We start from the raw sequence: 12,537 nt of genomic DNA, 5'->3' as shown, positions 1-12,537 counted from the left end.
CTTTACAATTAGCAAAAAAAGAAAAGCAAAGAAAATCCCCCCCTCTGATGTTTAAAAATAATAACAGGGAATTTAATAAACATCCATCAGTTTGCAAAGGTGTACTTAGGATAGGAATTATATTACACCTCTAGTGAGCTGATTATGTACTTTGTGGTTTTATATTCTGATTTTATCCTATGAACTGCCCTGAGACCTGCGGGTATAGGGCAGTATATTCTAACAGCAGAAGCAGCAGCAGCAGCAACAACAACATTTCTCATACAGAATCAAATTAATTGTAATTAAATACACTCTGTGTTTGCTTATGTGCATTTTTAACCGGTAGTTTGAAGGAACACCATTTCAATTTGAAATCTTTTATTGGGGGCGGGGGGGGGGCATTTGAAAGAGCTAGAGCTGAATTTTTCCGCTCATAAAAAGGTACTACAAACTAGCTCTTTTCCATATTTCTGCTTGTTAGTTGTACAAAAATCTCATATTCACATTTAGGAAGAGCAACACTAGCTTAATATTGCATATCGCCCACCTCAATGACAGTTTATGGGAAAAGATGATCAGTATAATTGTACCTTATAAAACATTTATTCCCTTTGTTAACATTCATGAAGAGGTATGGTCCAGAGGACTTTTTGGAGCAAAGATTTTTGTTCATTACCTCACATCAGATACCCAAAGAAGGCTGATTCAGTAATAATGTATGTGACAAAGTGATCAAGAGGAAAGTAGCTTGGGGTTCAAGGGCTAAGTCCTGCTGAGTTTACACTGGCAAATGGCCCACTTTGCAAATAGGATCTTTCCCAGTTAAAGGGCAGAAGAAGGACTCCAAGATTTGGCTCTTAGACAACCATGATAGATGATTAGGAGAAAACAGTATGGCTTGTACTTGAAAGTGCAGAAAGGGGAGCACTTTCTTAATGACAAGAACTTCAGGTGTTTGAAGAAGAGGACAGAACTTAGCTTGTGGCTGTGGCAAATCCATGGAAACCAACTGCTACAAGCATTTATATATATATCAAAACTGCATTCTGGTAAAAAGAGAGCTGTGCTACCGTGTTAACACATTAGCTTTCCAGTTGATATTCGTAGCTAATTTCAGCAGCTGGATCTAAAGACCTGCTGCATGAACCATAAAACCATATCCCTGCAATTGCCAGGATGCCTGAACTGCACTGCTGTCAGGTATATTGGGTGCAGATGTTTATTTATCATTTGGGCAGGAGGTATGAAATCTAGGAGAGAGAAGGGGAAACGTCCCTGCTATCTCAAAATGTAATTTCCTGTTCGCTAAGCAATGATTTAGGCATGCCTCCAGGTTTATTTTCCTAAAACAAAAGCAAGGACGTCAATAAAATTTAGAAGGTGTAAATGGGTTTGCATTTTAGTAAAGAAAAATTAGAAATGACTACACCTTTTATGATGGTGCCAACCAGTTTACAGGGATGCAAACAAGGCTGTGCTACATGGAGATATCATTGGCCGCAATTCGAAACATACTTTGTTGAAACCACTGCCACGTATTTCTAAGGGGAAATGTTTAGTAAGGGGTTGTTGATTATTAGCTCCCAGTGCAATCCATACCAAGTCTACTCAGAAGGAAGCACCATTGAGTACAATGGTGCTGAATCCCAGATTAGTGGGGTTAGGATTGCAGTTTACTTCTGTTAGCATATTTAGATGATTTGTGTACTTCTTTTAAGGTAAGCTTTCATAAACTGATTTTTTGGGGGAGGGGATTTAAGGAAAACACACTATTTTACACTCATAAATCTGTAGACTGGAAAGTAGAAATAATGCATAAAACAGCATAAAAAATAAAGGATCAAAATCTATATACTGATACCAGTTGGAGTCTCCCTGTACTTTTATATACTGAATCATACAGTATATAGCCAAAGCTGCTGCTGCAGCACCACCATTGCACAAAAGAGAAGTACTGGCAAACTTTGGGCAACTGTGAGGTTCCGCGGGTACTAAATTTTTGCAGGACACCCCCTGCCCCCAGCCAGGAACTAAAGGTTGAGTTACTGCATGAGAGAGAGGAATAGACAGTTGAGCGAGTGAGCAAGGGAATATGTCTATATCTGTATCTTCCTGGTTCAAACTGAGAAGTTATTTTAAAATGTCTCCAGGGATGGAAGAGAGAGCTTTAATGTCATAGACATTAATGAGAAATTAAAGAATGTAATATAACAGGGATCAGGCACAAATGTGTGAGCCTCCTCCATGCTCAGTGGTGGTGAGTTGGTGAGTTACTATTGCAGGGCAGAGGGAAGAGGGAAACTGTCGCAGTGGGAGATCAATGAATGGAATCAAGGTTCTGAAACCTTGAACAGAAGCACCCCACATCACAACATTTTGTTGTAGGGCCTCTTTTGTCTAATTTATTATCCATTTCTAGGCATCCCTGTGCATTGCTCTAAGCTGCCCAATGACTATGCATTCTTTAAAAAGAAAGCATGCAGGAGAAAGTATCCTATAATGCTACTACAATCTGGCATGATGGAAGAGATTTTGCATCTATAAATCAGTATAAGCAAGATTAAGCAGATTTCAGAATTATGATTTTGTAGGTTTGTTGGTGGATTAATGGTTTATAATGTTAACAGCAGTGTTTTCCTCCCTAGCTATGGACAGTCAACTTCCTTACAAGATGAAATTAAGGACAACACAACAATATTCACTCGAATTCTGGACCGCTTGCTTGATGGTTACGATAACCGCCTGAGACCTGGATTGGGAGGTGTGTGTTATTGTACTTTCTCGATTGACTTTACAAACAAAATTGCCTAAAATGATTGTTCCTTTTGCTCTTTGAAAATGTAATCATATTACCTTATATGTTTGTAAACTGATAAAATTAACAAAGATGTATTGGAAACTGATCCATCCAACAACATTCCCTTGCTAAATCCTCTCTTGTTGTCATATAAACACTTCTTAATATGCGGCCCAATTCCATGATCCAAAAGATGAAAAAAGTCCGTTCCCCCTCCCCGCCCCCGGATCCTCTCATAATATTGATTAAGGTCACAAATCTAGGCACATTTACTTAAGAGCAAATCCCATTGAATATAATGGGATTCACTTCTGGGTAAGCATCCATTGGGTTGGGCAGTAAATATCTGAATCAAAGTAAATGAAGGTCTCATCTTCCATGACTGATGCTGTATTAAATCTTTAAAGACCAAATCATTCCCATTAAATCAGATTTATACTTTGCTCCCAGATTAAACTCAGTTAGATTGAAGGTAGCAGTGGTGATCATATTTGTTTGTAAGTAATTCCCACTAATGACAATGGGGCATACTATCATATAAATGTGTTTTGTGATTGAGACGCTAACCCTGTTGGCAGAAGTGGGCCATATTGATTTAAGGACTGCCTGATCAGTTCTAACAGTTGACTTCAGAGCCAAAATCAGCCTTTTTACACAGTCCTGAAAATGTGAAATATGAACTGTGACATAATTAGGAAAATAATCACATCACAATTAAAAAAAAATAGCAAAGAAGAGCATCTTTAAATCTCTGCAAACAGAGGAAGTGTGAGTCGACTGTATTTCTTGTATTATTAACATATAATGCTGCTCTATGATTTTTTAGAATGTATTCAAAAATATTTTCTTCTTAAGGGTTCTCCGATGCTGCAGTCTACCACAACTTATGTGGGGGACTGTCCCAATTTCTACATCTGATTGTAGTTCCTCACTTTACAGCAAAGACTGCTCTCAGCATCCAGGAACACTCTTTTTGGGTGTGGGTGGTTGTGAAAAGGGGGCTACAACAGGAAGGGGCAGCTTAAGATGTGCTGGTGGCATGTTTAGGCACTCAAGATATAGTACGCTCAATGTTGTTCCTAATGGTTTTTATTTGATGCATCAACTTGTATCTAATATTTGTCAAATAACTTTCAAAATCTTATGAACTTCCAAGGACATGACCATTAAGATAATTACCGGGATCCAAAGAACACATGTGTGTGGATGTGTCAGAGAACTGAGCAGAACTTTGACTTCTATTTCTCCTTCAGGAGTTCTTGCTGTCATAGAGACAATGGCTTGGATCCATAACCAAAAATGAAAACCCACTCATAGGGCTCTACCTCTGGAGGAAGGATGGGAGGCAATTTTTGCTGACTCCTCTTTTCTCCTGAAGACTCCATCCCATGCCCATGAGAAGCTGCTCTGGAGGGTTAGATCCTCTCTAGAACAGTATGGGAAGCAGAGTGGGGGGTGGGTTTGCAGAGGGAATCAGCAAAACTTCACTCACCCTTGTTTCATCCAGCGGGAGACTCTGCTGAGTCTCAGCCCCTTTGTACGGAAACGGAAGGAAACCTTGTATTCATGCAAAGGATGTCTGGATTCAACCCGGCATGTTAGCTTGAATCAGATGGTACCTTGCCTCTTCAGCAGCTGGAATTGCTGCAGCAAAAACAGAAAGCTAAAAGAAAAAAGAAAAATCAGCTGTATGTATAGTTCTCTCATCAGTGCACATATCATTTCTTTTGATCCCAAACCATCTACTAAGCATAAAGTGATGAAAAATGTTCAGCTATCAGGTATGTACATTTCATAGAAAATGAAATGTTTTTTCCACTTGTCATATTTAATTTCAACAACCCTCAAAGAAGCATTCATTTGCCACACAGAAAACACAAACATGCGCAATCTGTCATCTAACCCATTATTCAGTGCCTCCCCCAATCCCCACCCCGGTTATCTGTTATCTGCTACTTTTATCAGATTCCCCTGTAGATGCTGAATAAAGTATTATAATGGCATTGAATTTAGCAATAATTATCTTTAAACTTTGGCTTGGTTGAGTATATATTGTTCATAGATTATGAAGAACTGAAGAAAATAATGGATTGTTCTGCACTGAGGACGTTGAATTTAATTTTGGAAGCTATATATATATAAAAGAAAAACAAATGAGGAATAATTCTGCTTGCTTCCTGTGCTGCTATTTCCTCTACTTTCATGTAAACTCAAGGATTAGCCCAGAAATAAATATTTCTTGATCCTTGATTAATACAATAGTAGGTTTTAGTCAACTGTAATGGTTCTCGCTGAACATCCTATACAAGTAAAGCTGGATGGATCTCATTTAAGAATAATACATGAATTAGTGGTAATGCCTTTTCTGATTAGGCGAAGGGATAATTTGATGCAATTTAAATCAATTATTAAAAATGATTCAGGGGTATTCAAGCTGCTGTGAGTGGGGATTAAAGGGAGGCTTGGGAATGCCATCCATAACCTGTGAATTGGATGGAAGCAGGATGAATCCAGGTAGATTATCTATTCAGTGCCAGTTGCTAGTTGCATCTCCTTTATTCTGAAATACTTTCTGCATTAAAGTGCCTTTTTTTCTTCTGACCACCTCTCCCCCCCCCCCGCACCAAGACACAAGGTTTAACTCCTGCATATAGCCAAGAGACCAAGAGAAAAAGAACTAATTAGATTTTGAAAATTGATTTCATTCATGATCACGTATAATCACGACAAGCCATAGCACAGATCAGCGGCCCCATTTTCAACATCTGCATTGGCATAGCCAACAACAGTAGTAGTTTGCAGTAGTGTGTTAACATGGCACTTCAATATGTCCCCAGTGTGAACTCGTTTCTTTTCTGATAGAGAAAGTTCTGGGATTTGTCAATAAAACATTTGAATCAAGCCATCAAGCATGTAACTTTGAGAAACAGCACATTTTACTGGTGCCTGTCTAATAAAACTGTTACTACCGATTCACAGGAACAGCTTCCAAAAAAGTATTATCTATAAAACCCAGGAACTCTGTGGTATGGAAGACATTTTCAGGGCCTGTGTGTACATTGTGACCACATCACTGGCTGTACCATAGCCATTGGGTTGGCGGCCATTAACAGATAAAAAACTGTTGCAGTGCAACCGGTAAGAGTCAAATGTGCCTTGTAGGATATCTGACAAAGGTGCAATCTTTAAAACATCATTATTTATGTGGCTAAAGATAAATTTACATAAAATCATGCCTTTAACCACATTTTCAACATGATATAGAGCCTAGAGACATCTAAGGCCACAATCCAAGCTCATTTCAGACAGTTTGGGTCTGCCCCCAAACTGCTGTGTTTGGGTGGGGGGTGGGAGGGGAGTTGGATCCCCCAGATCTGAAGTTTGCAGAGTTCTCTGACACCCCTATCATTTCAGTTTCTCAAAATCAGGTAGCTGCAGGTTCTGCATCCTTTGGCAGGAAGACATACACGATGAACAAACATTCTTAACCTGTCTTTTGGTAGCATGGCTTCTGAAGATTGCAGTATAAATATATTCTATTCCCGTTTTCCTTGGCCAGCATGAGATGGAGATGGATTAGTCAAGGCTCTGTAGAGTTTCAGATGTATAGCTCTGTATATGTGTGAGGTTTTTTTGAAAGACAATTCCTATTACATGTGCAATGATACACTCAGTGGAGTTTTGACCCTTGATCCAATTCAAATTCTATTTTCATACGAAACTGAATTTGTATGCTCTTGCTCAAGTAGAATCCAGCAGTTCGGATAGCTAGGTCCAGTAATTATCTCTTAGGCAACCAAGTCCCCCCCCCCCACAACCTTTTAAGTAAACAGCATGTATTTGTAGATTAGAATGAACACCTTCCATCTCTGAGTTATTATTTATCCTTAAACAAGTGCTCCAAAATAGAAAACTTAAATAGCTCAAGTAAAGATTGGGGAGATAGGATGAAGATTAGATTCTTTGGCAAGACCAACTCACCACTGTGCAACAGCTTTATTTTTAAACAGAGATAATGGCACTTATTGACATTTAGATTAGTGGCATAAGTAATAGTATATCACTTGTATCGATTGATTGTCCATCAGTTAAAGATGGTAAGGAAGTTATCCTGAGATGTTTAGCAGAACACAGACCTATGTCAACTAGTATGCTAATGGGTAAAAGTGATATCATTATTGCATTTCACCTTCCAACATCCAGATGCCTTCAAAGTGCCAGAGAGACATCCAACCATAATGTCCTGAAGCCGTATATTTGTACCAGTGCGTCTTTCAGCTATGATGTTTGCAAAATCCCTGCAGTAAATAAAGCATCATATTTTATGCCGCAGTACTGCTAATAGTTAATTCACCTTACTCAAAGTAAGCCAATGCTACAAGTCTTAACATCTGGTTGGAGCCTTGATCACTGGAAAGCATTCTAACCAGTTCTACAAACCCTCATGCAAATAAATCCAACAGGCATTAAGAATTGTTAAGCTCATGTATTTTGATGTGTGGCTATTAATCTTTAGTCACACAAGAAACTATGAATCTTCCACTGTATCCAGTGACATTAGTATAATAATGTTGAAGCAGCCAGACTAGTCTGTTCCCACCTGATCATGTTTTATTCTTCCTTTTTACGGTTCATACGGGACATATATTGGCTTCATATGTTAGATCAACTGCAACGCTTTGGTTGTTGGTTCTATGTAGTTGGTCATTATTTTAAAATAATATGTTCTAGTTGTTTTCTAAATCCCAAAGGAGACTGTGATGTCTTCCCCTGCCCTGAGTGTTTCACTTATGAATTAAGAGCGATAGCCATTTTGTTGACTCCAACATCCTGCCCTCAAATCACTGTGATTGGAGCGCACTGGGGAAAAAACTTGCTGTGATTAAAACCTAGACCTGTCCATCCTAAAAAAAGGCTGCCACCTTTGCACTCCCTTCCCTTTCAAGCTCTGGGCATTTCCCTATCAGCTTGGTTTTGCTTCTCAGAAAAGGGTGGCAGCAGTCATGCATTTAACTTTATGGAGAAATTAATGCAACAGAGCTGCTTGTAGGGTTGGACAGCCCCCTATTAGCCTTTAACACATGCTTGTTAATAGAGTGATTCAACTGCGGGGTGGGGGTGGGGAGGTAATGTGAACGACTCCTAAATCACCCTGATTTACCTCATTATTCAGGGTACACATAGAGCTGAGGCACAATCTTACTCTGTTTACAAACTTGTGAGCTGAAAATGGGCAAATGTTCCAGTTATACTTCTGCTAACACACACACACACACACACACACACACACACACACACACACACACACACACTTCTGAGTATTTTGAAAAAGTAGGCCTTTTATGTTAGGATTTCTGTTAGCTCCTTCCTTTATGGCTTACATTGAGTGCTGAATGACCTTAGTCCACAACCTCTTCTTAGTTCCCTTGCCCCCCAATGCATTTTTGAGGATGAAATGAAAACAGAACAGAATTGCACTCCCTCTGTCCTTTTCATAAAGATCATCCATAAGGATGCCTGAGGTGGCTTTGAGTCCAGGTTGGCACCAGGTTTTGTAGTCCAAAGGAACACAATTCCATATAGATGGTGGGTGTAAACGCTCAAACTAATAATGGTAAAAGAAGAGATGGTTATCTTTCATTGTGAAGTAATACCCCAAGTCTGTGAGTCACTTGCTCTAAAGTGTCCTATGTAAGAATGAGTCATTATTTTTGGAGCATGTAACAAAGCACAGCTGAATCATCTAATTGCAAAAGTGGTAAACAAGCACATGCATGTCTTTTTAAAAAACACGAATCTACGAAAGGGCAGTTCCCTTCTCAGCATGCAGAAATTATCATCATCATCATTATTATTAAAAAAAACCCCCACAGAATCTGCTCAGAGAAAGCTAGTTATTCAGGTAGAGTTTAACAAAAAAAATACGTCACGTAACATGACTGATGACATAAATGATGCAATTTGGGACGAGAGGACTCTGGGTAAGGTCAGAACACGACATATTGTAATTGCTTAGGGCTGTTTGCATAGTCATAGCTGCTGAAAAGCACTGAGCACCAGCACTCATTCGTCTTTGACCTAGGCCAGGTTAGACAAAGTGGTGGCCTCTAAATGTTGTGGATATCAGCTACCATCAGCCCCAACCAATATATGGCCAATGGCAAGGAATGGTGTAAGTTGTTATCCAACTCCTGGAAGGCACCATGTTGGTTTATCCTGACATTGATCATCATTCAAAACCACTTGGGGAAGTCAGGCACTCTGAGCACACATATTAAAATATAGGGATTTAAGCTAATTTTATTGCATTGAATTCAATAGGACCTGCCAGTTAAGCCTATGAGATGCAATGCTAAGAGGTATATAAAGTTTGAGAACTAAACAGATTGATAAAAATAAACCCAGGCAGCCTGTTTCACAGGAAAAGCTACATCCATCACAATCCTAGGAATGCCTACTCAGAAGTCCCATTGAGCTCAGTGGGATTTACTCCCAGGAAATGTATATAGGGCTGCAGCCTTCAAGAACCAAGACATTAAGCATTAAGTTAAGCATTAAGAAGAATCCTCTCCTCTCCCGTCTTCTCCCTTCCCCCTTCCCCCTTCTCCCTTCTCCATTTCAGTTCATCCCAACCCAACACAGATTTTCCTGGAAAAGGGGTTTTCAGGGTTTGCACTGAACCTATTTGTGTGTAACATATACTGTAGCTAGGTCCCTTAGTCGACCTAAGGAAAAACATTAAATCTAATTTGCTCTTTTAGATGAGAACACAGCCTTCAGTTCCCAAGCAGTTTGCTCCACCAAGAAATGAAGACTCATTTTTCAAGACGAATATTTCTTTGGGGGGGGGGCAAGAGTAACCTTACACTTTCAGTGCTTTGAGGTTAATTCTCACTATGACCCTCTTTAGGATTAAGCTCCAACCCAATTAGGCGTCAAGAAAATCCGCACCTTTCTCTAAGCCAATTAATATTCTCTTGGAAGCAGGTTTGACTAGGCCACATCCATTTTGCTGGAGGACTAATTAGGAACACTCGCTGTCTAACTGCCTCTTCAATATCATTTGTATGGTTGTCAGTCCTAAGAGCAGTCAAAAAATAGCCCTCAAAAGTCACTGTGTGACAAAGCAACCACAGCTGGAATACTACAATATTATTCTTTACTTCCCAGGAAAACATGAGTTGATATTGAGCAGAATTTCCAGAGTGAGAAATTAACTCTTTACTGTAAAAGGTAGACTGGTAAGTTAGGGGAAGGCATGTCCACCCATCCTATATCTCTCAGCTACTTCTAGGTGTGCACCCTATGAGGCAACAGAGAGGCCCCACCCCGACTGCAGTTTATGTATCTTCTCTATTCGAGCTGTGTGAAATACCTTCTGCTCCTCCATTTTCAATTCTCTTCTAGTCCTGGGCAAAAGTGGAGCTGGAGAGGTGGGGGCAGGAGGAGGAGGAGGTGTGAAAACCCTTGGCTTTTACACCAGCCTGACCTATCTGTCTCCTCCCCCCCCCCCGTACCTGTTCTTTACTCTCCAATCCTGCAGCTTCTCCTGCCTGTGACTCTTTTCTCCTGGCTCCTCGTTACAGGTTCCCCCAGTTCACTGGTCCCTTATTCCAAGTCAATCTCCAACCCCGCTTCTCCTGATAAGTATCCAGCCACCATTCCTCAGTGTCCAGCCAGTCCCTGACATGAGCTCATTGCTCCTCATCCTTTTTTCTCAATTCAGATCAAAACTAGTTGTTGTTGTTTTTGTGGGGAGGGGGAGCAGGATGCATCAATCACAGTATTTCAAAAGAAACAACAGGATAGATATGGACTGTGGCTAACACCAAATCTATGGTGGAAGTACACTGAATGCAGAGTAAATGGCAGTGTTGAACTCGCCTTGAGTCTCACTCGAGGTGGAAGCACAGACCTACCTAAACCAGCCTGTAACAGTGCACATGTGTTCACCCATGGATTTATAAAAGAGGAATGTGTCTGCGGTGGCCACTTAGGTGTCACAAAAAGGACCTATATTTGAATAAAATGCGCATGTGCTAATTTAGAAGAAGAAGAAGAAGAGTTTGGATTTGATATCCCGCCTTTCACTCCCCTTCAGGAGTCTCAAAGCGGCTAACATTCTCCTTTCCCTTCCTCCCCCACAACAAACACTCTGTGAGGTGAGTGGGGCTGAGAGACTTCAAAGAAGTGTGACTGGCCCAAGGTCACCCAGCAGCTGCATGTGGAGGAGCGGAGACGCGAACCCGGTTACCCAGATTACATGACTACCGCTCTTAACCACTACCGCTCTTAACCACCACACCATACATGCACATTTCAGAGTAATTGCAGTAATTTAAATTTATTTCTTTATTTTAAAGGCTCATAGACTGCAAAAATATATGAAGTGCCTAGGCAGTGAATAGAACACACCCATAAAACAAAATAGAATAGCACTTGTCTGGATAGTGGCGCACAATGACAAAAGTATCTGTATGCATCAGAAAAGACCCATATAAACAGATAGTACTTCATCAGGCAATCGAAGCAAAAACACTGATGGTGCTTTCTTAATATTAATAGGGAAAGAGTTCCACAACCTAAGTGTCTCAGCATAGAACACCTCGACATAGAAATACAATCTATCATCTCGCTGTAGCCAGGAAGGCCAATCAGGTGCCTGATCAGTCTGCTGGGGATGAAAATAATTTGTAAGCAACAGCATACTGATGGTTTTGTGGATCTGGGCCAAAATGACTAAGTTCGTGTTATGGGCCAATTTTGAATATAGGAAACTGCCTTATAATGAGTCAGACCTATGCTCCATCCAGCTCAGTATTGTCTGCACTGATTAGTACGAGTGACCCAGTGTTTCAGATGGAAGAGGAGATGCCAAGAATTGAGACCTTCTGCAAGCAAAGCATGCTTTCTACCATTGAGCTAAGCCCCTCCTCTTATTTCAGAGCTTCTAAAAGTCAATGCGTTCTTTGTTTGGATAACAGCTTCTGGTTTTGCATCTAATGAAAGCTATTGATAAGCACTCACTATCCTAATTTCCTGCTTCATCAGAGCGTGTAACTGCAGTGAAGACTGACATCTTCGTCACCAGCTTTGGGCCTGTTTCAGACCATGATATGGTAAGTGCCATCCTATCTTCTCTCAGTTTCACCCTGTCTGCTTTCTGTTTCTAGACCAGTTTTCCGAGTCTTTCGCATTGACTGATTTCAGTGCACTTAAATATTCACCTCAAGTGCTATCCCCAGTTTGATAGTTCAATTTGTTTGAAATGTTTGGAGCAGTTTTTCCAATATGGGGAAGCATCAGCAACTGGGGAGGAAGCATTCCCTGTGATAAAGCATGTTACTATGCAAATTGATTACTTGAAGTATGTGGTGCAGAATACATGATTAAGAGACATCCAGCAAACCAGTTTAGGGCAATGCAGATGACAGTAAATTATGATAGTAAATTATATCGTGTCTGATTGTTCAGGCCATCCTCAGCACAGTTACTGAGGACACATATAACACACCTAAAGAATGGGTAATTGAACTGCAGGTTTTTGTGGTTGTCATTGTTGTAAGGATGATGTCAAGCATGACTACTCAAGTCATTAAAAGCCTGACCACCCACTTTACTACATATAAAGAGGTAAAGTCAAAATAAAAACCTATAATAAATGCATCTGCGGAATGTCATTATCCATTTTGTACCTAAGCAACTTGTGGTAAGCCACAAAGATGTAGCCTTTTCAAAGAGATATTCCCTAACACTGA

General features: G+C 40.2%; 1 protein-coding gene across 1 annotated transcript in view; it reads left to right on the top strand.

The window, feature by feature from the left end:
- Positions 1-2,574: 2,574 nt before the first annotated feature.
- The window catches only part of GABRA1 (gamma-aminobutyric acid type A receptor subunit alpha1), a 29,401-nt gene continuing 19,438 nt past the window's right edge, over positions 2,575-12,537 (top strand). The window contains exons 1-2 of the mRNA XM_081184757.1: positions 2,575-2,743; positions 11,831-11,898. Of these exons, the coding sequence (XP_081040883.1) occupies positions 2,590-2,743; positions 11,831-11,898 (222 nt within the window). The 5' untranslated portion in view covers positions 2,575-2,589. The remainder of the gene's footprint in view (positions 2,744-11,830; positions 11,899-12,537) is intronic.

The sequence above is a fragment of the Podarcis bocagei genome (genome assembly GCF_964188305.1).
Source record: "Podarcis bocagei genome assembly, chromosome: 2".
Lineage (NCBI taxonomy): Eukaryota > Metazoa > Chordata > Lepidosauria > Squamata > Lacertidae > Podarcis > Podarcis bocagei.
The sequence above is the reverse complement of the archived record's forward strand: the minus strand, read 5'-3'. Positions and strand labels throughout refer to the sequence as shown.